The sequence below is a fragment of the Micromys minutus genome, assembly GCF_963924665.1.
Source record: "Micromys minutus genome assembly, chromosome: 6".
Taxonomy (NCBI): Eukaryota; Metazoa; Chordata; class Mammalia; order Rodentia; family Muridae; genus Micromys; species Micromys minutus.
The window spans coordinates 13815284-13828813 of record NC_137975.1 but is presented as its reverse complement, the minus strand read 5'-3'; the positions used below and the strand labels follow the sequence as shown (position 1 = coordinate 13828813).

Here is a 13530-nt window from a genome sequence, read left to right as displayed (position 1 = left end):
TAAATAAGAATTCTCCTAACCAGACTACATCACCAGCTCTCAGTTCCCTGACATCCTCTCTCCCCCTCTACCCATCCCTCAGTTTATTTATTTGTATATTTTGAGTATGGGTATTTTGCCTGCAAGCACACATTGCCTAGGGAAGTCAGACTCCCCTGCCTCTAGAGCTCCTGGTGGCTGCTGGCTGTCATGCAGGAGCTGGGAATTGAAGCTGGAATCCTCTGGAAGAGCAGCCAGTGCTCAACCGCTGAGACACTTCTCCAGCCCCTCAATATGCTTTTGTCTTTAAAGATTTACTGTATTTATTATGCTTATATGTGTATGGGTGCATGGGGAAGGTGTGCACGTAAGTGAATGAGCCTGCAGAAGTCAGCAGAGGCCACTAGATCCCCTGGAACTGGATTTACCCATACCTGTGGACTGTCTGATGTGGGAGTTGGAAACTGAACTCTGGTCCTACGGAAGAACAGTGAATGCTCTTGAGAACTGAGCCATCTTTAGCCCCAGTTCCCAGAGAGTGTAGACAGCGAAGAACCACATACAACAGGAGCAGAGCGACTCACAACACTAGCGCTCTTAGTGAACCAGCGATGATGAGTGACGAGAGCTCGCGGCGCGATCTGCCCGCCTCTGCCTCCCGAGTGCTGGGATTAACGGCATCACCACAGTCTGTCCAGCTTTGGTGGCTAGTCTTAATGCCAATGGTTTGTTTGTTTTGTTTTCTGGTTTGTTTGTTGCAAGAAGAGAGAGAGGAAGAGAATACCACAAAGAGCACTTGGTACAACCCCTCTTCTGCTAGATGAAAAAATTCCTCAGGTGGAAGAAGTTCCAGTACAGAGCCCAAGTCACTGGGATCACTGAATAGGATATTCTTGGAATCCCTGCGACAGTTAAGGTAGAATCTTTATAGGGCCTTACCAGACACTACATTACTCTACTCAATGGCCTGTAGCTACAAGATAAAAATGGGAGTTACAACTGGGAGGTTTCCACATCAGGTGATCGCACACACGGGGTTTTTATTAAGGTTCCCAGTCCCATGAGGCTGGTATTTGGAAGCACTTAGCTTTACTCTTCCTAGTTCCCAATTAAAAAATTCATGCACTTAAGATGCACATGCTGTTGTGTAGCTTCTTCCTCCAGGACCAAAACAGGGACGCTTTTTAAACAGGAACTTAAACAATATCAAAATAACATCAGGAAGTCCCTGAAATTGACCAGATTCACTAAACCCCCTGGTAGAGTAAGCAATAAAAGCTGAGAATCCCCCTTAGATAGAAGGAAGCCAACCTGAGAAGAAGATTCTCAGACAAACAAAGAGAGACCAGACCAGCAGCCTAGAAGAAGCAGGAACCAGGGAAGCTGCCCAGAAAAGGTTTAGAGCTGAAAAGGACACCCTCCAACCTGTTGAGCTGCCAGCGTGCTCCAGATTCCCAGCTGCTCCTGTAAGTGAGCCCTCACCCAAACGAACTCCTGTAGGGAACTCTAATAAAACCCATTGGTTCAACAGGCTGGACTTCAGGGATATGTGTACTTTGGTCTGTTGTGGGCTCCCTATCTTAGGTGAGCAGGCGTATGTGTTACAACTTCTGAGAAAAAGTTTTGTCACATAACACATGCAAAAACACAAATATGTACATCATACAAACACAAATGTGCGCTCGTGTACACACACACACACACACACACACACACACACACACTTATACACTATGGATAATGCATGCCTGCACTGAGCCTGTTCTTCAGTCTTTCTGTTATTCATGAGCCCATCAGAAGAAAGAACCATTTGTTGGAGCTGACAGTTCCTACTCAGAACGCCTACATCCTCAAAGCAATATGGGGACAGTGCTGGTTTACCAAGTGCATAGCAGGTCCAGCTGCCTAGGCACCTAGTTATGTGACCCACAGCAGGGCACTCCACAGGGTAGAAACAGGAAAACTATAGTTTATTTTTATTAATTAATTGTGAGTCATGGTTTGCATGCGGAGGTCGGAAAAAAACTCTGTGGAGCTACTTCTCTTTTTCTTCTTTATATGGGTTCTGGGAATCAAATTTAGGGTTTCATAGAAGCTTTACAGAATCATCTCAGGTACTAAATTCTGTTTAGAGGGCAGCCAGCACAAGTGAAAGACATGATTAGGAAGCAGTTGCCCATAATAGGTTGTCTTCATAAATATAACATGGTACACAGCACAGACACGCACACACACTTGTCTGCCCCCACATGTGCACCTCCACACTCATGTACCTGCTGCGAACACATGTGCACTGACAACACATACAACGCACACAGCAACGCACACATGAAAAGGGGAAACAAAAGCCATTGATGGGAGCATCAAAGATCACAGCAAGGCCAAAGTGAAACGCACAGCCCCTTTTGAGAATGACGGCAAGACTCCGTATCAGCCGTGCTCACAAGACATCCCACACTAGACCCGGGGTCCAGGCTGGTCCAGGCAGGAATCCACGCAGAAGCCCTCACCTGCACGACCGGGAATATGTGGATAAAATCCATGCCCTGGATCTGGTGGGGCTCCAGCTGGTGGGGACACTTCATCCGTGGGAGGACCGAGACAATCTTTTCCGATAGAGCTCTGTCCAGGAGAAAACAGCAAGCAGAGTCAGGACACACTGAGCGGCTCTAAAGACATCTCTAACGTCTAGGCAGCACTCTGGAGACGCCCCGGCCTGGTCACGGTGACAGTGACCAACATGAGAATCACAGTTCAGCTGCGTGAATGGAAGGTCACAAAAGGATTCTTCTCATCGGGTATTACGCCCATTTCTTTCCTCTTTTGTTTTTGTGTTTGTTTTGTTTTTAAGGCAAGGTCTCATGCAGCCCAGGCTGGCTTCAAGCTTGCCTTGTAGACAAGGAAAATCATCCTGCCTTCACCCTGGTTCTGACTGGTATTATAGGTGTGTGCCATAACGCCATGATCACGTGGTGCTGGGTATCATCCACCCAGAATCCATGCTAATCCAATGGAAACAAACTCTAGGCCTGGGCTCAGTGCATCTCTATGACCAGCACACTGCCACACTGTTCTTTAATGCCATCGACTTCAACAGGAAGAGTGTTCCCTCTAGTGGGCCACAGAGCTAGAGCTTGCAACAGTACCATTTGTGAGCTTAAAAACCAGTGGTTGAGACCTCAACAATACACAAGACAACTTTCTTGCCTTTCCAGAAGGTTCTCACTGGCTACTCCTCACAGCCAGCTTAATCAGGCAATTCATAAACGCCTGGAGGGGAGGATATAGCAAGTCATTTTGGGGTTTATGAGCCTCTTAAAACTGCCTCCCAGAAAGCAAAGCCAAGTCCAGGCAGTCCCGGCAACAAGCAGAGAGGCTGCCAGCACTAACCCTGATGGCAGGAGCAATAGGGAAGGAAGCAGAGCAGGGGGGGCAGGGGAGAGAAGGCGGGAAGACTTCTGAGAGACAGTCCCCAGCCACCCCTGCTCTGCTCAGGAACTCAGACTTCCTCAAAAGTCCGGAGAACTTTTTCTGAAAAGTCTGACCTTCTGCAAAAGCTTTGTCAACCTAACAGTCTGGAGTCATTTGAGAGGGAAGCTTCAGCTGAGGGACTGCCCAGATCAGGCCGGCTTGTGTGTGTGGTTGGGACACTGTCTTGTCAGTTGCTGAGGAGGCTTGGGTGTGTGGTTGGGACACTGTCTTGTCAGTTGCTGAGGAGGCTTGGGTGTGTGGTTGGGAGACTGTGGTGGGTACCACCATCAACGCTGCTCACCCTGGGGTGTATGGGAGAGTTAGCTAAGTGTGAATGTAACAGTGAGTGAACAGGCTTCTGCCATGGATCCGGCTCCCGTTCATCCTCGAGTTGCTGCCCTAACTTCTTCAAAGACAGGCTGGGCCCTGCAAGCCAAATAAACTCTTTTCTCCCCTAAGCGGCTTTGGATCATGGTGTCTGCCACAGCAACACGACAAAAGCAAATATAGAAGGGACACGTGTAATCTCCAGGCAAACTTCCCAGCTTGAGATTTTAGTATAACCACTGTTGTTACAGATTACAAATCTGCCACTTTAAGGATATATATATATATATATTTAGACAGGACCTTGTTATACAGCCAAGCATAGCCTCTAAACTATAATCCTCCTGCTTCAGCTTCCTGAATGCTTAGATTACAGGTGTGCACAATTACATCCAGCTGACTCTTTTAAAGTTTTGTGTTAGATGCACTATTCCTCCTCCATGATGGTTGATCTCTCCCTCATCTAAATCCCATCCCTACCACCTCTGGGATTTCTGGCAAGTCACCAGCTCTTTGGTCAGATCGACCTAAAACACAATGAGCAACAGGCGGGACAGCAAGATGGCTCCCACGGTGAAGGCAATGGCGGGCAAACCACCTGAGCTCAATCTCCGGGACCCACACGGAAGGAGAGGAGCAACTTTTACATGTGTCCAACTCCACATGCAAGCTATGGCACACATGCACACACGCATGCATAGTGAAAAAAAGGAGGAGGAGAATCCTTATCTCAGGCCTTCAAAGGCAGGACAAATGATATAACACACTCACAGTGCTGGGAAAAGGTTCCTTTTGCCCGCAACCCTCTGCCCTCAAGCCTTAGTCCCACAGGACCCCTGAATCTTCTCAGTAAACTGTGCATGTCTCTCAGTGTCCCCCCCATTCTCTGCCCAGCTGTAATTGTTCCCAGTGCTTATGCAGTGTCCCTATATGTCTTACTCCTTCAAGATTCATTTTTTAATTTTTAATCTATGGGGATGTGTGGCCACGAAAGGGCATTGGATCCCCTGGGGCTGGAGTTACAGGCCGTGCTGACTAGATCTACGTCAACCGGACCCAAGCTATAGTCGTCTGGGTGGGAAGAGGGAACATCGATTGAGAAAACACCGTCACTAGAGTAACCTCTGGGAAAGCCTGTGGTCCGTTTCCCCAATTACGTGTGGATGAGGGGAAAGCCCACTGTGGATGGCGCTTTCCCAGGGCTGGTTCTGGGCTGTATGTGAAAGCAGTCTGAGCGAGCTCTGGAGAGCAGGGCAGCAAGCACTGCCCCTCTAGTTCCTGCCTCCAGGTCCTTGCCCCGACTTCCTTCTGCGATGGACTGGGATGTAGAGACGTAACTAACAGGAGCCCTTTCCTCCCCGAGCTGCTTTCGGCCATGGCGTTTCATCACAGCTATAGGAAAATAACACAGACGGCTGTGAGCCGCCGAGGACTGAACTCCGATCCTCTGCCGGAGCCCTGTGCATTCACAACCACTCAGCTCCACATTCTACGTGATGACTGCGTCAGTGCCATGCTGACTGTGAGCTTTATGAAGGCAGGGCACTTCTCCTAAAGTTTTCAAAGCACCCGAATAATGTCTGAGCCGCGGAAGTAACACAAACCTGATAAATATTTATTGAAAGGATTAATAAAGACTCTTTTCACCTGATACTTTCCATTTTCTCCCTTAAAATTTATGCTGGCAAGATGGCTCAGGGGATTATGAAGCTTGCCGCCAGGCCTCACAACCTGAGCTCAGTCCCTGGGACCTAAATGATGAAGGGAGAAATCGACTCCCTCAAGTTATCTTCTGATTCACACACTCTCACACACTCATAGACACACACACACATACACACACTCATAGACACACACACATACACACACTCATAGACACACACACACACACACACTCATAGACACACACACTCATAGACACACACACTCATAGACACACACACTCATAGACACACACACACACACTCAGACACACACACACATACACACACTCATAGACACACACAAATACACACACAATCATACACACACACCACACACACACTCATCATAGACACACACACAAATACACACACACTCATACACACACACACACTCATAGACACACACACCACACATACACTCACAGACACACACAAATACACACACCATTTTATTTAAGTATCATTAGGTCAAGAAGATTATATTTCCTTTTATTTCTGATTTTATCCCTTATTTAGCAATTATTATAAAAATAATTATACATTTAAGCATTTACTTAACTGTTATCATAAATATTATGCCCTTACCATTTTGAAAGCAATGGTAGGCTGGTAGCTGGGGTAAAAAACCAAATAGAGACATTAAAAAGTCTACTCTAAATAGAAATCAGAAGAGGCTGCACGGTGATAACGGGTTAAAAGACAGAAGCTTGGGCCGGGGACATGGGTCAGCGAGTAAAGAGAATGTCTTGAAGCCCAAGGACCTGAGCTGTAATCCTAACATACACACACACAAACACACACACACCACACACACACATTCACAGACACACACACACATTCATAGACACACACCACACACACACACATTCACAGACACACACACACAGAGACACATACACCACACACACTCATACACACACACACACTCATAAATACACACATACTCATAGACACACACACATTCATAGACACACACATACACCACACACACTCATAGACACACACACATTCATAGACACACACACACAACACACACACACACTCATAGACACACACACTCATAGACACACACACTCATAGACACACACACTCATAGACACACACACTCACACTCATAGACACACACACACTCATAGACACACACACACACTCATAGACACACACACTCATAGACACAAACACACACTCATAGACACACACACTCATAGACACACACACACACACACACTCATAGACACACACACTCATAGACACACACACACACTCAGACACACACACTCACAGACACACACACACACACACACACCATACTCCACGTTAAGGGAAGGGTAGTGGGAGTCAGGCACGGAGCTGCACCACTGTAACCCTAGCTCTGGAGAAGTGAAGTCAGTCCTGTCAACCTAGCCTATTTGGGAAGTTCCAGGCCAGTGAGAAACGTCTTACAAAAAAGTGCTTGAGGAACAAGAGCTAAGGTCATCCCCTGGCCTACACAGACACACATACGCATGTGCACGCACACATGTACACGTGTACACACACACACCATTAAATACAGCTTTGTAGCATGGGAATTAGAAAGGCATGTGTACAGAAGCACATAAGCACCATCTCCGCCAGGAAGCTCCCCTCCCCTTCATTAGATTCGTCCATGACAAGCCCCAGGAACTTACATTTTCTGACCAATTGTAGAGTTTTCCTGAAACAGCAAATCCACATCCACATCAAAGCTGCAAGTGGTGACGCACCACGTCATTCCTCCCACTACCTGTAAGAAAGGAGAATGCTGTTTCTCACGAGCTCCTCACGGAGGGAGCAGGACAGAAACTCCAGCCCTGAGCACTTTGTACAGACTCCACAAGGTGTATATGCACGTGTGTTCCTGGGTGTGTGTGCACACGTTCACCTGTAGTCTATGCCTCGGTTTTGGAGGGAGGTCTCTCGCTGACCCTGGAGCACACCATGACTAGGGAGCCCCAGGGACCCTCCATCTCCGCAGTGCTGGGATTACCCCTGGTTTTTATATGAAGATTACACTCGGATTTTCACGCTTGCACAACCCCACTGAGTCATCAGCGGAGAGACTCTTTTTTTTTTCTTTTTTAAGATTTATCTAATACATATGAGTGTTCTATCCCCAGGTATACCAACGTGCCAGAAGAGGGCATCAGATCCCGTTACAGATAGTTGTGAGCCACCATGTGGTTGCTGGGGACTGAAGTCAGGGCCTCTGGAAGAGAGCCATCTCTCCAGCCCCAGCTGAGCAATTTCTTAACCTAGTTCCTGACACATGCCAGATGGAGAGAGATCACGTCTTTTACCAACCAGCCATGTGGGCAGCAAGGCTGACATTTTTCTGGTGCTTACTTAACAACCTAGATGGACAAGAAAATACAGATTTCCATGTCGCTAGCCCAGAGCCACCTAAGCAGTTCAACGGAGGAGGTCTGGACATGAGGAGGAGGAGCCTGCAGCACTAGTTTCAAAGCTGTCCCGGCCCACCTTACCATTGGTCCCAGATGCCTGAGAAGCACTGCCTACAGGGTACCACATAATTTAGGCCCTGCCTGTGAGTGGGCTCATCACTCTTCTCTAGAGCTCTTTGAGGGCTATGGTTTATCTCTATGCCCTCAAGACCTCATACTAGGTCCTGCGCACGGTGACTCTTCACAGCTCTGCTACATTAGAAGATGCCACCCCTGGGCTGGAGAGATGGCTCAGTGGTTACAAGTGCATGGTGCTCCTGTGGAGAACTTGAACCCGGCTCCCATCTAACTGCAGCTCCAGGAGATCCAAGGCCCATCTGAACATACCAGCACACACGTGCACGTAATTAAACATAAAATAAATCTTTAAAACAAGAGTTAAAAAGACACAGGATATCTGCCATTGTTTCTAAGCATTCAGAAGATTATTTCTACACACTTTAAAACTCCTACCCACAGTGTATGTTCCTTAAAAGAGAAACAATTTCTTGTCTATGTGTGCATACGTGTGCATGTTCATGTGTGCTATGTGTCCACACACACACATGCAGTCATGTAGAGGCCGCAGGTCCGCACTGGGTGTCATTCCTCAGGAGCCATCCATACATCCACCTCGTTGAGAAGGAGCTCACTGTCCTGGACCTCAGCAGTGTGCTTTCCCAGCAAGCACTTTCCAGACGGACTGAGGAGTCTCCCCAGTCTGAAAAAATACTCTTTTGCTTGTTTACCTTCCCTAAAGTATTGTGCACAGTAAAGGAATCTGACTGCATCTGCTGACTTCTATTTCTCTTTGAGCAGGATATCCGAGTACATCCCTGAGGAATCTGGATTGGGAGGAATGGAATCATAGGAAGTACGAACACAACCGCTCCCATGGTTAACCACGCAGTTCTTCAGAGACATGGCCTAGTGGCTGGCAAGGCTTCTCTTACCTTGTCGAAAGGAGACAAGCCTTTAATTCTTGCTCTGAAGTAGCCAGCTGCGACCAAGAGCTCCAGGATTTCAGTCAGTTTGACACTCTGCTCTTCATCCTCTCTCGTTTCCACCTAGAGCAGAAGGATAACTGGTAAAGGCCATCTCGACTGAGCAGGAAGAAAACATAGCCCTCCCGTGCCGTGGCTGCATCTTCAAGAGTCTGATGACCATGTTAACATGAGGACCAGAGTTCAAACTCCCCAGAACCCACATAAATACTGGGCAGACATGGTGGCCCACCTGTAAATCCAGCAGAATAGCCATTCATAGCTAGACAAGACCAACTAGTAAACTCGGGGTTCAATTAAAAGGCCTTGCCTCAATGGGTAAGGTAGAGACCGACTGAGGAAGATATCAGATGTCAACCTCAGGCCTCCACGTGTACTCACATGCATGTGAACACCCATACACACGTGCAAAGACATGTATAGACACCACACATGCAAACACACAAACACAGGTAAATAAAATAGGACTCCTTCAAGTATTCAGCCATCTTGTGTCATAAAGAAACTACCAAGAAGAGGACAATATATCCCAGAAAGACAGTGTCCCACCTCAACTCACTGTATACAGCACTTCCACAGGCTGCCTATCACTCCAGAATGTATAGAACCAATAAAATAAGTTTTTGGCATGACACTGAATGGGGATGTTTGATTCCAAATTCACTTAACACATTAACATGCTTACACGGAATGGAAAGGGGCAACATGCTGATATGCGGAAACCATAAAACACAAATACAGGTAAATAAAATAGGACTCCTTCAAGTATTCAGCCATCTTGTGTCATAAAGAAACTACCAAGAAGAGGACAATATATCCCAGAAAGACAGTGTCCCAGTTATGAAACCCAGTTAATACATCCAGTTATGAAACCCAGAACACTGGAGGCCAGAGAGACAGTCCGGTGGTTAAGGGAACATACTGTTCTTCTAGAGGACCTAGGTTCAGTTCCCCAAGCCCATACCAGGCAGCGCACCACCACCTTAACTCATCCCTCGGTATCTGACAAGCTTGCCTGGTCTTCACAGGTACCCAGATGCATTCGCACATGCGGACATATATGTAAGTAAAGGTAAATAAATCCATAACCAGAACACTGATGAAGACGGATCGTCGTGAGCTCTTAAACAAGGCCAGATAAACTCCCAACTGTCCTGCATTGTAGTTCACAGAAGCCCGAAGGATTTTTTTCACGCACACACAGGGGTTTAAAATCTGAATGAGGTAACCGTGTCAGTGAGAGCCAGGTGATACTAATTTTGTTTTGTCTTTTAAGACAGGGTCTCGAGTGCCCAGACTTGGCCTCCATTGCTGTATGTGGACTACAACCTTGCATTTCTGATTCTCTTGCCTCTCCAGTGCTGATACAGGTACCCACCCCTCCCCCACTGTTCACTGTGCTGGGGACAGAGCCCCGAGTTCCAGCACCTATGCAAGCACTTTTCCCAAACCCTCGTTATTTGGATCTTTTCAAAATTTTACACCTGTGTTAGTTTTTAGCCTTTATACCTTTTACTAACTTTGTATCCATGTGCACACTATACAATACAGTCCTTGCTTTGCCTTTTCTTTTATGAGACGGGGTCTCACTATGTATGCCCATCCCCAACCCCCATTCCCCTACCCCCGGCTGGTCTGGAACTCATTATGTAGACCAACCTAGAAAAGAACAGACCAGACGCAGCCCCCTGGCAGTCTATGAGGAGTCAAGCACACTCATGAAAGGGGCGTGTCTATTGCTTTTAGAAAAACTTTCACAGTTTGAAGGACTCAGGGCAGAACTGGACAGGACTCCAAAGCAGACAACCAAGAAAAGCCTGCAGGCTGCAACAATAGCCAGGCACCTGCTTCACCTACATGAGGATCTGAGGTCAATCTCCAGAGCCCACATAAACATGCCAGACATGCTGCTGTGCTCTTGTAATTCCAGGGACAGAAAGATCCCTGGGACCCACTGGCCAACCAACCTAGCCTATTTGGGAAGTGCCAGGCCAATGAGTGCCTGTCTCAAAGGGGGTTGTCAGTGAGGATGGTGACATGGGAGGCTCTATTCTGACCTTCACACATCTTCACACACACACATCTTCACACTCACACACACACACACACACACACACACACAGAGAGAGAGAGAGAGAGAGAGAGAGAGAGAGAGAGAGAGAGAAGCTGGGGGAGGGAGACAGAGATTTTTATGTGGCAACGGAAACCTGAACTATTACAGCCCAGACCCCATGAAATAAGTTTAATGCAGGGCCACATCAGCCCTTCCTCTGCTCTATTGTCACCTGAGTACTGAACTCGGTGACTCAGTAATGAGCAGGATGAAGACGTAACAGAAGGGTTTGTGAGGGGCACAGAGAAGCAAGATCGTGGCAGCTGAAAATGAATGGGCACTAGGCAGTGTCAGAGAAATAACACTTCTGCCAAAGCCTGTCTCCCACCTTAGAAAGGGATCCAGGTGCTGTGGAACGGTTCCCCAATTCTCTCTGGAAACTGGGACTCTTCATTGAGCTCAGAGCTTTGAGTAAAGCAACCAGGAGAACTGGGAATCCCCATATCCAAGCTCTAATGGTGGGCCGCCGTTAGAGGGAGGGTGGCTGCGCTTTTCTTCCCAACCAACGTGGAAGTCCTGTTGCAGGATCCAATGAGTACTGGCTGAGAACTTGACTAAACCATTCCTGGAAAGGTCTTCCCTCCTTAGAACAAGCAGTGATGTTCCTGTCCCAGCACAGGTCACCACAGGAGAGGGTGTCCTCAACTCTGTCATCACCCCGATGTGCACAGAGCTCCCAAACTTCCTTCATCCTCCCCAGCCCGAGGGAGGGGGGGGGGAAGGAGTCTACAAGCAGGGGAGGTGGTGTTCCTTTCTGACAAAAGGGAAGGGAATGAGAGGCTGGCAACCTAGACCCAGCAGAAGGTGTGCGTCCCAAGGTCACCGCCCTCTGCACACCGGGAGCCGGGACAGTCCCACCGCTTGTCTCGTGACTGCTGAGACTCCTGAGCGCAGCAGCCTTGGCCAGGGGGAGCCAGTCTCGCAACGTGAAGGGCCTCCAGACAGCCCGAGAGAGGAATTCCCGAGGACCTCGTGATGTGTGAGGCTGCATCTGGGCAGGGATCTGGATGTTCCCTCTGTCCCCAAGAGGACCCAGGAACCCTTAAGTTTGCACCCAGCAATACGATGCACCCTGGCACGCCGCGGGACCAGTCAGCTGCCCCTCCAGGGTACCTAGGACCCACCTTTGGGCAGACACACCTGAGCAACCGCCGACTGTCCCCGCCACCCTAGGCTGGTCCCTGCCCGCCGCCCCGGGCTCGGCCCTCTCTCCCTAGCAACCCCAGGGTGTCAGGGACAGAGGTCCTCACCTCCGGGAGCCCCTGGCCCTCCGGCCCCTTGGGTAACCCCATGATCCGGATGCGCTGATGTGGAGCCGGAGGGAGCCGGCTCTACACCCGAACTGAGATCCGGGTGGGGTGCAAAGCGGAAACTTCCTTCTCGGGAGCTGACACTACCACAGCCGGTCGGAGAACCGTGGCCCCGCGGAGCATGCGCACTAGGGCTGAAGTGAGCCACTACTGCGCCTGCGCAAGGGCAGCCAGAGCTGCTGGGCGGGGCTGGATCCTGAGTAGCGGATCCTCCTCCCCTTAGGGGCGGTACTGAACAGAGGTTTCCTCCTAAGCTACTTTTTCTTTTTAAAATGTTTCTCTTTTTCTTTTTTTCTCCTAATTTTTCTTTTTTCTCTCCTTTTTCTTTTCTAAGTTTTATTTCTTAAGATATTTCCTCGTTCCTTCTTTCTTTTTCTTGAGACAGTGTCTTAGCCAGCCTGGCTTACCACTTACTATATAGTTAAGGATGACTTTGTACTTCTGATCTTCCTGCTTCCCCACCCCATGAACTAAGATTATAGGCATATGCCACCATGACAAGTTCCTTTTCTACCCCGTTTACAACGTAGCATAAGTTTCCTTATGACATTCTCATACATGCCTACTTTTACTCGAACCCCCACCTTCTTTTCCCTACCATTTCCTTGCCAAGTCCTTTCCTTCTTATTTCTGTCTGCTTCTAGTATTTCTCCCTCCAACTGTTATATCACTAGTGTTCTCTAAGCATCCCTATTTCTCTTCCTCAAAACCTTTTGTTTCCCCTCTCAAGACTCACTTTCTAGTTTCTTGGCTTTCGAGGAGCTTCTTAAAAGCCATCTCCCTGTGTCATGAGGATTTCCCATATTCCAGCTGCCCTCCGTTCCTTTCCCTGGGTATCAGATGCTGTGGGTTTTGGTTTTCTCCAAGCCTGGTTTGGGAAGCTCCCAGCTCCTGCGTCAGTACCCACTCGTGTACGTTGCGTGCAACTAAGGCCCAGTTCCAGCCATGTTTAACACACTCTTCTGCCGGCTATCAGTATATAAACCTGGGGACAGAGACCCCAAAGAGTGTATTACATCTGTTTCCTCCTAGTCTCTATGTCTTAGTTCCAAGAAATTTTTGTTCGAGAAAATAATTCCCACCCCATCTTGTCCTGACGCTCTACATCTTCCTGGGAGACTTTGCAGAACTCAGAGTGGTGTGATCACGTGGTATTAACTG

General features: G+C 48.2%; 1 protein-coding gene across 4 annotated transcripts in view; it reads right to left on the bottom strand.

Annotated features, from left to right (window-relative positions):
• Nucleotides 1–12463, bottom strand: part of CCDC93 (CCC complex scaffolding subunit CCDC93) — a 67693-nt gene extending 55230 nt beyond the window's left edge. For all 4 annotated transcript variants that reach the window (XM_080918175.1, XM_080918176.1, XM_080918177.1 and 1 more), the window contains exons 1-4: nt 12310–12463; nt 8896–9009; nt 7151–7245; nt 2490–2601 (exon numbers count right to left, since the gene is read on the bottom strand). In XM_080918175.1, coding sequence (XP_080774301.1) covers nt 2490–2601; nt 7151–7245; nt 8896–9009; nt 12310–12351 — 363 coding nt within the window. In that variant the 5' untranslated portion in view covers nt 12352–12463. The remainder of the gene's footprint in view (nt 1–2489; nt 2602–7150; nt 7246–8895; nt 9010–12309) is intronic.
• Between the last annotated feature and the right edge of the window lie 1067 nt (nt 12464–13530).